The sequence below is a fragment of the Hetaerina americana genome, unplaced genomic scaffold, assembly GCF_022747635.1.
Source record: "Hetaerina americana unplaced genomic scaffold, ioHetAmer1.1.p SCAF_4, whole genome shotgun sequence".
Classification (NCBI taxonomy): domain Eukaryota; kingdom Metazoa; phylum Arthropoda; class Insecta; order Odonata; family Calopterygidae; genus Hetaerina; species Hetaerina americana.
This window is the reverse complement of record NW_027286985.1, coordinates 14,378,090-14,391,195: the sequence shown is the minus strand read 5'-3', so window position 1 is coordinate 14,391,195 and position 13,106 is coordinate 14,378,090. Positions and strand designations below refer to the sequence as shown.

The window sequence follows — 13,106 nt, the reverse complement described above, 5'->3', positions numbered from 1 at the left end:
CCTACAGAGAAGAGGAAGAATAATAGAAAAATTTCAAAATCACTTTGTGGGATTCCATAGTAATGCACAGGAAAGAATCAAAATACCTTGCGTTTCTGCCTGATAGAATTTATTACTGTTGGCTTTAATCAATTTTATCCAATGAAACGCTAAGTATTTAGAGTCTTCCTTGCACATCAATATGATTGGGTTGACAGTATTTTCTTGACTATAGGATTGGGTTGGCAGTAATTTCTTGGCTAAAGGATAAGTTTCCTTGCCAGTGGAGGACATGAAGGATCATGCAATATAGTATCAAGAGGTCGCCATACATGGTTCTATGAATCAATAATTTAAATTGTTGCCAAATATTCTAGTTTGGATGGCAAAGACCCATGTTCTGCCATACTCACTGTAATACTGTACTGAATTCAAGAAAAAGAATCTCATGTGTATCCTCTATATGTATAGTGTTAACTTTTCGTTTCTAACATGTGTCCAGGTCTATTTAACATAATAGCTGAGTGGGTGAAAAAAAGTGATGAATTGCCCTTCATTGCTTGAGAAACTCAATTTTACTTATAAAATATCACTCAAATAGCCTTGGTGCCAGCTACCTTTCAAGATTTTCCTTCCATTCATACCTAAGAAAAATATTTGCTATGAATAATCATCAAATGGTATGATATAAGGCTTATATTGTCTAATTGATTTTTCATTTCAGTACACCTAATTTCAATTTTGGTATTTTCCATCATAACCTTAGTTACATTTGGCACAATACATTTTCCAAAAGTTCACATTGTATGGTGGGCTTTCATTTTATCAATTCCATTTTGTTGGAAACATAGGTCTCAGTGAAATGAATGCATTTATTTTTCAGAATAATGTTAAATGTGGAGTCTACCCAGCTCCACTGCACAGTTTATGGGCCAGTATTGGTGCTGTGAGTGCTCTCCATTTCAGTGGTATTGGAGTACCTCTTCAATTAATGGATCGCATTCTTCCACTTCTTCCAGGGTGAGAATACTGTTTCATATTATCCAATAAATATATTAGGTTAATATCCCTTGCGGAAAAATCTATGAATTACAAAAATGTTCATTTTCTTGAAAATTTTTAATAAACTGTCTTAGTTGAATTTCATAATTTTGTGTGCAACATTAAGTTCTAGATGGTGCTTCTTGGGACACATGTATGCAGACTTTTACTAGCATTATTTTAATATTTCGAACATTTTTTAAATTCAATGTGTATTATTATTTTATACCATTCTATTTTCCATTGGGGTAGTTGTAATACACATGTAAAGGATGTAGAAATTTCAAAGCATAAAAATCATTCGCCTTGACTGGGATCCAATCAAGGTGTATGAGTTTTGCTTTATTTTATTATTGTAACATTCATATTAGCACATGACTCCATTAAAAGTTAGTGTTGTGGCATTTCACACAATTCTTTAAATGGCGAAGGATGTTTAAAACCCTCTTCTAATATTTTGTTTATGATACTTGGAGTTTGATTAATGTCTTTAATCATGTATGTATATTATTTTTCATATATATTGTTACATTAAACTAAATCCTAATACTAAAAAATACATGAATGTTTGTTTCTTTTCTATTTATCTCTTGCTAATTCTATTTTCTTCTACCCTAATTTAGAGACACAACTTCGTGGCAAGTTACAGCATGCTCCATTGTAGGAATGGGTACATGGCTGAGTGTTACATTCTCCATTAGATATCTTCTTAAAATGTTGTTAATGTACAAAGGTAAGGCTGGCTCTGTATTTATGTTAAACATTATTTTATTACTAGTGGTACCATAGATTATATGGGTAAGGGAGTCTAATATTCTTAAAACGTCAACATACCTGCAATTTTAAAAATATTCCCATTAACACTGTTTAGTTATAAAAGTGTCGTGTTAAGAAAGTCTACATCATTTTTTTTTAGGCAAATGAATGCTTCTACTTGCTTATTTAATGAAGTAAAAGAGAAAACTAAGTAGAATAAGCTTATCAATGATGATTTGGCATAGTGCCTATGCCAGAGCCTATGCCTATGCCATAGGCTCTGCTGTAACTACCTTTTCCTTAACCAGGTGTTAACTTATTCTGATTTTCTATTTCTTTTACATTTTTGGTTGAATAGACAAAAACCAAATCACCGCGCCAAATGTTCAGTTCCAGCCTCCCAAATTTCACTCTTCTCCTTCCTCAGCCTTGTGGGTCAGTTTAATAGGGAATGTCAGCCCAATTGATGGAGTGCAATTGATTTAAAAAATTATCTGTTGAAAACTGGTTGTCACATATGAAAGTTTCACATCAAATGTTGAATTGATCAATTTTGGTCAAACGATTGGTGCAATAAATTTGAGGGAATGTGGGTGGTGTTTATTATTTATCTTTTCAATTTCCTGGTAATCATTTCAACCTTTTCCATGCGGATGCCATCATCATATGTAAACTGCTTGTATAGGTTCCAGGTGCCATTCCTCCAATTATTCCTATCTTCTGCTCTTCGCCTCATCCCTCTGAACTGCATTCTTCAAACTTTCTATCATACTCTTCAGTAAAGAATTACTTCTTTGGTCATGGTCATTTCAATTCTTTTTCATTTTGTTTACAAAGTGATTAGTGCACTTCCCTGAGTTATCCTCTTTAGTACATCCTATATCACCTGCTTGATTTGGCATTCTCTTACTATCGCCTAAGGAAGGTCCTTGTTAAGCAGCCATATGAAAACATACCAGATAACTAACAGATAACACTGAATAATCCCTTTTCGCAAATTGATATCAATGTACATCATAATGCCTGAACAGACTATTAATTTACATAATTAATGAAAAACAAATCTTGGAAATGTTGTATAATTTGATATTTTTGCCAATATTTTGAATGAACTTTTATAAAGTATTGATTTATAGCCTATTAATATAGTTAAGTAGAAGACATTTTTAATACAAACTTTCTTACTCTCAGACTTAAATGAATTGCATGTGAATGTCTCTATTTAATGTTAGTTTTAATTATTTATTTATGCCATACCTTATGCTCCGTTTCTTATATAATACAGATACATGCATGTAAACTGTTTATGTGCCGAAGAGAATGTATATGTTCATCTTTGTGGTTGTATTATTATTAGATTTGCTTTTGTTTTCATGATGACCTATGCTTTACATTTATTCTTAATACTTTTAATCATTATCCTCCATTCAAAATTATCTGGAGAAATGAAACAGTATTATTATATATTATGTTAACAGTAAATAGCCATCTGATTCTTATTAGTATTCATTGCACTTCCTCATGATCATCAACCAATTCTGGATGCTCAAGCTTGTATCATACGCAGTGTAACCATGCTTGACGAGTGCAATTCATTCTAGAATTTTACTTGTAATGCAAAACTATTTTTCCCATATCATTGAATGTGAAATGCATTATTGTGTTCCATGTAAAAATTAGGCATGAGGTTCAGTCAAAGAAAATTATATAAGCATTACTTAGGATCATGGATCATGGTCATATTTTCTTATATTGTGGAATGAAGCAACCGGGAATGCAAACCCTATTTGTGAAAACAAAAAAGAATTTAGGTAAATAGTTTATTATTTATGACATGTACAGAATTCCTTTTTACAAGAAAGCTGTCTAGTGACAATTGGTTTTGCGGATGCTTCAAAATTTTGTAAAAATGCAACTCAGCATTATCATTAAATAAATTTCAGGTGTGCATAGGCACTGCATTATTAGGGCAGTGTGTTGTATACAATACAATAGGGCAGTGTGTCGTATGATGCAATGCTACAGTTTCCTATGACCTCCACATCACATTTAGCCTGCTGTTTGAGTCATTACATTTCTTTCAGTACCCAAGCAGGGATTTAATTTTTAAGTTGACACCTGCATTGGCAAAAAATGGCACCTTGAGACAGCTTTTCATTTGCTGATGGCCAGGCAATACAGTCTCTTATACTGTTATGCATACAAATACTTGTGTACAAATGCAAGTACTGTTCACTTGGCATCTTCTTCCAGAAGAGACCCATTCTCATCACAATTAAAAACCAATTATGGCAGTTAACCCTCAGAATCTACAAGCTTCTTGTAGTCACCAATGGAGTTCTATGAGTCGGAGCCTGCAGCTACGCCATGACTCAGAATTATGTGGATGCCAGTTCATCTCTAAAACTTCTTAAATCATGCATGGATCTCCTTAAATTCTTCGGCACTTGATGATTTTGGCGTCGTCCAAATGAGGGCAGCAAAAATCACTTTCCCCTTTTCACAAAATATATTTTCTTCAATAGTGTTGCATTGCAATTGCTCTTAGTTTATCCATACGAGAAAGCAGCCTTTGAGCACCATTGAGAATACGTTACCATCGCTTAAATATTTTGTCACTCTCATTGAAGCATTTATATCCTTATTATTGTCCTTGTTCTTGAAGAAAATGCAAATTATTGAGGTCAACGGATGGTATGCGTGTGCTAGGTCAGCCATGCTCACACCTTGTTCTCGTTTTTTAATGATTTTTAATTTCCAATTCTATGCTTATTTAGTAGGTTTTTTTTCTATTTTTTAGCTAGTAGGTTTAATATCAATGCATAAAATTAAATCCATCTTAAGATGTGATAATTAATTTTATTTTCATTCAAAATTAAATTTACTACATGGGTACTTTAATTTTTAGGATGGATGTATGAGTCAAGAGCCAGGGGTAGTTCAATATCTCTCAAAACGAAGTTGTGGCTTGGTGCAGTGAAGCTGTTGTCTGCTGGTTCCAAACCAATGCTTTACAGTTACCAGGGTTCTCTGCCTCGTCTGCCTCTACCATCCGTTCATGACACAATACAGAGGGTGAGTGTCTAACTGATAAATATCCAGCAAAACTTTTATGAATGCATATCTAGGGTCACAGTTTTACATGTGTTAATTAATCCAGAGCTCATTCTATGGAGTATTTTGTGTTGAAAGGCTTCAGGGTGTCTTTTTTCTGTAAATAAAGCATGGAGCTTTATTAGGCAGTGAAGCACCATTAGGCAAACAAATATTTTGTTAAAATATTTGAAGCATCAATTAGAGGTTTTTGAAATGTTGGTATGGAGAAGGTTAAGTGGACAGAAAATGAAATAAACAAGGAAGTACGAGGCATAGGGGGAGAAGAGAGGATTGCTGGGAGTAATGATTAGGAGACAAAAAAAATGGATGCAAAGCATATTGTTTGGCAGTGGGATGTTGAAACCTGAATTGGAGGGGAGAATCTTAGGCAAGCAATGAAGGGGCTGGAATAGGACTGGGATGCTGGACAGAATGAAAGGAGGAAGGAAGTACTTGGAGATGAAGAGGGGCTAGTTGTAGAGAAGAATATTGGGTTGTGTTTTGTTAAGAGAGACAAAACGATTATTTGGTATATATGCCCATTCAAAACCTACCTCAATCGATAGATTACCTATGGTGATAATATAATATACCAAATACAAGTCTTTCCCTTAAATTTCCATAAATAAATCAGGTGCACATCTTACACAAGTTGAAGTTCCTTGCTGCTCTCAGATACCTCTCCAATAAGTGTCCAACTGGTTTAAATTTCATATAACCATATAAGAACCAAATATAAAGATATAATCACTTCTCATAAATCATTTAATGTTCTCATTAACCCACAAACAGTGAGATAATGAGGACATATTATATTTTTAATTTTCCATGACTAGTTTTAAGACAAGGATTATCCAATTGACAATCAGGTGATTTCACTAATGTGAATTTACTAGTGTCAGTGTTTTAGCGCATGCCAGTTTGAAGGACTATATGCCATGTTCTTTTGAACTGTGATAATTGGTATAATTGTTTAATAAGTCATTGTGATTAAAAGTATGGGTAAATCTCAATGACTCTGGCTAATCATCATGCATAATAAATACTTTTTTGTGAAGTATAATTTGAATGTAATTATACACTTATGTTTCATATAAATCCCCTCTAATGATAATGGCCTGGATGTGTAATTAGTTTAGGCACTTGATTGAAAATTAGGTGATGTGTGTTAGAATCCCTGTCAACTCAGTCTGTTTTTTGCTAGTATTGCCTTTATTTTTTTAGATATGGTGTTGCTATGAAGATTGTCATAGATCTTGGTGTATAAAGGCATCCATTTATTGAAGTGGCAAAATCATCTAAAAATGTTTGCATTTAATTACAATATTTGATAAATATGAGCCTATCAAGATTTCTGCTTAAACTAGACCCTTTTTTTTAGTACCTGAGAAGTGTTCGTCCAATTTTGGACGATGAAAAATACAAAAGAATGGAAAGACTTGGTGAAGAGTTCCTGAAGGGAATAGCTGTTAAGCTGCAACGCTACCTCATTCTGAAGTCATGGTGAGAAATTGTTTTTACATATATGTTTAAATAGTATAGTATACTAATGGTTTATAGTATATACTTTTCTTTTTGATGATGCTATTGTTCCTGGGCAAGAAGAGTGACGCTAGGAAAATGGATATTTTCACCAAAGCTATTTTTAAAAATTTATGAGGAAGTAATAGTATCAATAGATATTCTTCAATGTTTGTGTTTTAATGAGTATGAGTATGTAATTATGTGCAATTATAGTAGATGAAACTTGCTAGCAAAACATATTATTCTGTAAAATTCAGCCCTCCTGACATTTTGAGACCCTTCAATAAACCCCTTGCACTACACACCCGGAAACTTGTCTGAATTGCAGAGGGTTCCCTGTAGGTGAGTGTCCTGTATTGATCTCCTTAAAAAGAAATTACCGCAGCCCCTTACTAAGTTTGCCAAAATTGGTGGAAAATCTTCCAATTACTCCGGGTTTTTTTCTGGAACAGTCCGTCCTCCATCTCTATCAATCTAACTGTCCTTCCTGGTTTTATCCATTTTCTTTCTCCTCTCAACATATTTTGAGGCATTTCTAATTTCTGTTAACTCATCCAGTAAATTTTTTGCAGAAATAAATAAAAGTACATTTTGAATGAAAAAGAATACTAGGTATTTTCCTCATACTTTTTTATGTATATAAACAAATGGTACATTACTGGTTTCAATGCATAGACATCGTCTGAAGGTACGTGCCATGCCTGAAGATAACACAATGCATTGAAACTAGTTGTACTGAATAAAATAGTGTGTGAAACACCTAGTATTCTCCTTTCATTCTTGGTGAATTCCCTCATAGTTAACCCTGATACCATCAAGTTTACAAGTATATTTTGTTTTCAGTTATAAATATTTATTTCTTTATATAATTTCTTTGAAAATATAAGGGTCATCAGGTACTGAGCCATTTGAATCCTTCAACGATGAATAGCAAGTCCTGGGTGCTATTTTAGTTTTTTTAATTCTTTTTTAATGGTAATAATCAATAGGAGACAATAATAATAATTTCCTGATCAAATTTAAAAAAGAATGTTAAAATCAAAGTGTCTCCTCTTTGTAAAATGTGATGAACATGAAATTTTTTTCTTCTCTCCCATCCTCTTAGGTGGTCCACCAACTATGTCTCTGATTGGTGGGAGGAATATGTCTACTTAAGAGGCCGTTCTCCTCTGATGGTCAACTCCAATTTCTACGGAATAGATGCAATACTCATGTACCCCACTAAGATTCAAGCTGCTCGAGCTGCATCAATCATTCATGCATGCCTCATCTACAGGCGGCTGATTGAGAGGCAGGAATTAGAACCCATTCTAATTCAGAACCTTGTTCCACTCTGCTCGTGGCAGTATGAGCGAGTTTTTAACACAACCCGAGTGCCTGGAATCGAGACTGATCGCATTGTACATTACAGTGATTCAAATCATATCATTGTTATTCACAAAGGAAAATATTTCAGAGTAACCATATATGCCAATGGAAGATTGCTCAGGCCCTGCGAAATTGAATCGTAAGTTTGTATTGTTTTTTCTTGGAATTTCCATGTGTCCTTGTGACGAGAGACAAAGTTTTTGTCTTTTGCCTTCGTACCATGAAGAGTTTTCAAAAATAGTATTTATTGGCTCAAGAGTTGTACCGAAACTGTTTATTACATATATGTAAAAAATAAACTTAGTAGAAGCATGAGCACAAATTGTGCAGCAAAAGATGTCAAAAAGTCTCACAGAAAAAATAATTTCAGTGAGGTAGTCCTTTATGTTAAGCAAATCCAATGACAATCAAAACATTTTCCTTTAATGCATCAAGTCCTTATGACAGTTTGATGCAAATCCTCACTGTGGGCCAAGGCTGTAGGGCAACTCCTTGTACTGACACCTTATATAAAGTTTTGATTGATCTTAAAATTGTATTTATGCACAGGTAGCAATGATATGGTGAAAGTTTTACCGATTGTTGTGTTTTTTATCTATCTTATACTTAAAAGCTTTGCTTTTCTTCTTTCTTCTCTGTAATGACACAATTTCTTTTTGAGCTAATATTTAAAGCAACATAAATATCAATTTAAAAATAGGTAATACTTTCTCTCTTTAGGCAAATAGTATTACATGATAATTGCATTCCATTTACTCATGTATCAAAGCTCTTCTGCCAGCCTTCTCCTCTCAAAAGTGCAACTGAAACAATGGACACTGAAATGTTCAAATATCCATTATAAATGAGGTTTTTCAATGTAGTAGTTAAATTCAGTACTAAGCTTATTACTCATTTAGCAGTGTGAATATTCATAGTGATATTTCATAACACCCGATTTCCAATGCCTAACTCTGTATGATCAAATTTTTGAGCCATGTTAGTCTTGCCCGAGGACAGAGAATGAAAATTTTTGTTGTTCTATTAGTAAAAATAAGTTTAAGGAAACATGTAATAAAATTGACATTTTAACCCCAGGCAGTTGAATCAGGTATTAAGTGACAAATCTGAGCCAGCACCTGGTGAGGAACGATTAGCGTCATTAACAGCTGGTGATAGGGTAACATGGGCACAGGCTCGGAAGAACTTTTTCTCCAGAGGAATCAACAGAACATCCTTGGATACTATCGAGCGAGCAGCTTTTATTGTTGCCCTTGATGACTTCCCATATGATTTTAATGAAGTGAGTTTCCTTTATTTTGTTTCTGTTAATTTATAAATTCTTAATTATTGCCAATTTATTTCTTAGTTGCTGATATGATGTAATGAACTGTTTTTTCACTGACAAATATTTATAGAGTTGATTTGTTTTATAGAGATTTCATTGAGTGTCTTGTCAATAAATATAATGCAATTTCATTGGCTGCATGCCAGTTACTGTAATATTAAAATGGTAATTTTCTAATGTGTTTATGTGCACAAGTAATACATGACTCATGGTCTACAATTTTTTCCTCTGCCCCATGAAATGTCACTGTGAATTTAAATTTTCTTTCAATAGCTCTCATATGTAATATGCTTTCTTAAAAAATACATTATATTAGGAGATAGCATTTAACTGTAGCATTTCTTCATTAATAATAGCATTTTACTAAAAAAAGAAATTCTGCCATATTAATTTATTTCTATTTGATTGTTTTACCAGAATGAACCTGGGTCATTGGACAAGTATGGGCGTATACTTTTACATGGTAAAGGATGTGATCGGTGGTTTGACAAGTCATTTACCTTATGCATTGGTAGCAATGGACGGGTAAGTGTTAGCATTCACTGTTATAAGCCTATTTTCACAATTATCAGCATGAAAAAAGATAATTTTCTGATATTTTTCTTCATACATTTTCTTACTTTCTCATATAATGTAAACATCATTTTGGCTCTCTTGAGTATGCATTTGTTTGGGACTGTATCAATAATGTGACATCTATGGATAATATAACATCTATGAAAAATACCTACAGTATGGAGGTTCATATAAAAACCCATGAAATCAAATGACTTTAATTTTATGTCCACCCATTAAATTTTTGTTCTGAATACAGTCCTGATATTTTCTGATGAAAATATTGTTACAAGAATCAAGAGGAGCCATTTCACATACATAAATTAGCTTTTCACAAAATTGGGCCCAGAAATAGGTGTGGAAAGACTGAATATGTACTAACACAGTATACTTTAGCAGTGAATCTATTTTAGATGTTAACACTTGCAGTGGTGTATTCATTAACGCAATCAACCCCAGCTAAAAGATGCCCTATTTTTTCCCTAATACTTTTTCCCTAATTCTTTTACTAATACTCTTTCTACCTTCCCTAAAATGAAATGCAGTGCTATAATGAAACTGTGCTGGAAGAAATAAGAAATTGACTTATGTGTTTCAGATTTGAATTATACATTCAGGAGTTGATAACTACTTTTCCTTTAATTTTCTAATAGCCCAAGGTACCAAGGTTGGAATTGAAATGCATGTCTTACATATACTTTTTTAAGTTTTCCCAGTAGTTTATGTGGTTCTGAGTTTTCAGTGGTCTACTATAACATCTTAACTTATAAGTAATCAAAAGATTATAAAAACAGCATGTGTAGAATATTTTTCGACTATATGTGCCTAGGAATTGATTGAATTTCAATTTATAAACAATTTTTAATGATTGAACCATGAGATTGTAAGTGGCCTGAAACCTTTCAAAGAATAAAATATAATTGTTGACAAAAAGTGGCAATTTGTAAATATTGGATGATGTGATATAAATGGAGTGATTTGTAGGTAAAATTGATAACAAATGCTGACTGCGGTGCTTTGATTTGAGGAGATGCTAATAATAAAATGATAATGATAAAAACATTGTTTATTTAAAAATTCCTCTGCACAAAAATATGAAAATAACATTGTGGGTACAAGTGTAATTACAAGCAGGTGACAATGTCATATGAATAAGAAGTGAGAGATGAGAATTTTAAAATGAGACTGAATGTGCATTGATAGAAACATTCTGGATAATGATTAAACAATTGCTTATATAATAGTTTTGATGAGCATTAACTAAATAAACTACACAAAATTTGTGAATTGTTGTCAACAAAAACATAGCTTTATAATTATAAGTTTTTAAAAATTCAGCTGTTTTCGCTCATACAAGTGTAATTTCCAATATTACACTTTAATTACGTTTACATTACATTTTAGAAGACATTCAAGATTTTATCATGTCATTTTTCCCTGTTTGTAGGATATTTTAATGTGAATTTTACATTTCTTAGTATTTAAAATGTGCAATAACTGTTATGATAAACCAGTGAAGTATATAACTTATTTTGAAAACTGGTAAAGATGTAGTGAATCATTTGGATTATGAATTGTTCAGAAGCTCATTATTATAATTAATATTATAATTTGTGAACTAAATCACCTCAGCATCTGAATTATCAAATAAATGCAAGTGTATTGACAAGATTTCATTGAGTCATACATGTGTACCAAGGAAGATTCTTGGTATTTGAAGTCTTGTAAGGTTTTTTCTGGTTACAATTGCTGAATATTTAAGTTAATTTGGATTTTAATACTTGGATTTTTCCGATTAACTTTTTATAGATTGGCTTCAATGCTGAGCACTCATGGTAAGTAATAAGTTTTGGTTTGATTTGTTTGCATGTTTAGTTCTTAGAGAAATCACTAAAATAATCAGCTCTCAAAGCATTCAGATTTTTTGCTAGTTCTGTGACTTTCAATTTTTGAAGTCATTGCATTGCATTACAATTATATTTATGAATAAGCATTACATCGGTCAGTTCCCTAACTGTTTTTCCAAGTCTAACTTAGAATTCAAATAAAATTATCATAATTTAATATCATCATTGTGGTCATTGATTTTTGTAAAAATAGTTTTTTCAAGTCTGCTTTTACATTTATCTCAGTTGTTCTTCTGCAGTGAGAAAAATCAGGGAATTACTGTAGGGTCGCTTAAGTGGTTTCTTTAACCTGGATATGCGCCCTTTGGAGAGCAATTTGTTTTTTAACACTAATTCAGTGAAGAACTTATGGTGTTAATACATCTAATAATATTAGTGCTGTTGAAACTACCCAGACCTTTGGGAGTCCCTTCTTATAGGAATGAAAATCATTTATAGATACATAAAATGAAATTAAAAAGAAAAAGTCAAAATTTATCATTTTTGTTGGCATATTTTAAAAAAATCTTGAATATGTAAAAACATCCATAACTTATGGGTCTCTATCATTCTTTCATTGGTACATAAATTGGAGCAAAAAATAATTTTTTCATTGACCTGGTCCAGTTTAAAAAAACATATTTATACTTGACTTGCTTCATTAAATGCATCATATGACTTCAAGTGAAAATAATTTGGCTTGAAAAGAGTTATTAACTGGTGATTTCACTTAATAATCTCAGTGTTAGAGGCCTAACATGTTCACTTGACTGTAAGTTGAGTGAGCTAAGTGGGTTCCGTCTTATACCCTCCCTACGTCAAGTTGAAGTAAAAATTGAAATGTTGGTTGGAAAAATAGATTAAAAGAGCTGTGGGTAACCCAGGTAATGAAGCAAGTTGAGGGATGGGTGGACAACCCAGGTGGGTAAGAAATAGATTTCTAAATTGTCAAAACCTGGATTTCAACAGCACTAAGCCATATAGTGGCAGTGATTTGATCTGTCAATAAGATGATTTTGTTTCTGTACTTTCTGTGCTATACCAGCAAGTGTAACATGTATGCACCATTAAAATAAATAATTACTTTATCGTAATACTTGAAGCAGTTCAAGGCATTTGAAGGTCTGCTGGACATGACAATTCCTTCCCAGTAATCCATTTTGTATTAATTTATACTGAAGATACTCCTCTTTTATTGTAAGATGAGTGTGTTGGATTCTGACTTCTTGCAGAACATTCAGCATGTCTTTTGTAATTCTTGATTTAAGGCCATTTTAAGCGAATTGGATTATTCCTTCCCTCATTCAAATGTCCTAATTCAAATTTCCCCTTCATATAGCTATTAATCACTCCCTACTTCTTCTAATTAGGAGTTTGATGCTGCAATAAGTTATGGAGTGGTAATTTTTGTCCATTCTGACCTTGGGCTCATTTCACCAGTATCAACCATTTACCCCTAGTTTTATGATTATAAATGTTTAATTTCATTCAGCTTGCAGGATATTTATTTGATTGAATGCTATCATTTTCAGTTCAGTTGTTGTTTACCTAGGTGTTTTAATTTTGATGGTGGA

General features: G+C 32.7%; 1 protein-coding gene across 5 annotated transcripts in view; it reads left to right on the top strand.

Moving 5' to 3' along the window:
• The window catches only part of whd (carnitine O-palmitoyltransferase whd), a 129,022-nt gene that overhangs the window by 91,959 nt on the left and 23,957 nt on the right, over nt 1-13,106 (top strand). For all 5 annotated transcript variants that reach the window (XM_071590502.1, XM_071590501.1, XM_071590500.1 and 2 more), the window contains 8 exons: nt 863-999; nt 1,644-1,753; nt 4,685-4,851; nt 6,254-6,375; nt 7,502-7,903; nt 8,842-9,046; nt 9,509-9,616; nt 11,456-11,481. In XM_071590502.1, the coding sequence (XP_071446603.1) occupies nt 863-999; nt 1,644-1,753; nt 4,685-4,851; nt 6,254-6,375; nt 7,502-7,903; nt 8,842-9,046; nt 9,509-9,616; nt 11,456-11,481 (1,277 nt within the window). The remainder of the gene's footprint in view (nt 1-862; nt 1,000-1,643; nt 1,754-4,684; nt 4,852-6,253; nt 6,376-7,501; nt 7,904-8,841; nt 9,047-9,508; nt 9,617-11,455; nt 11,482-13,106) is intronic.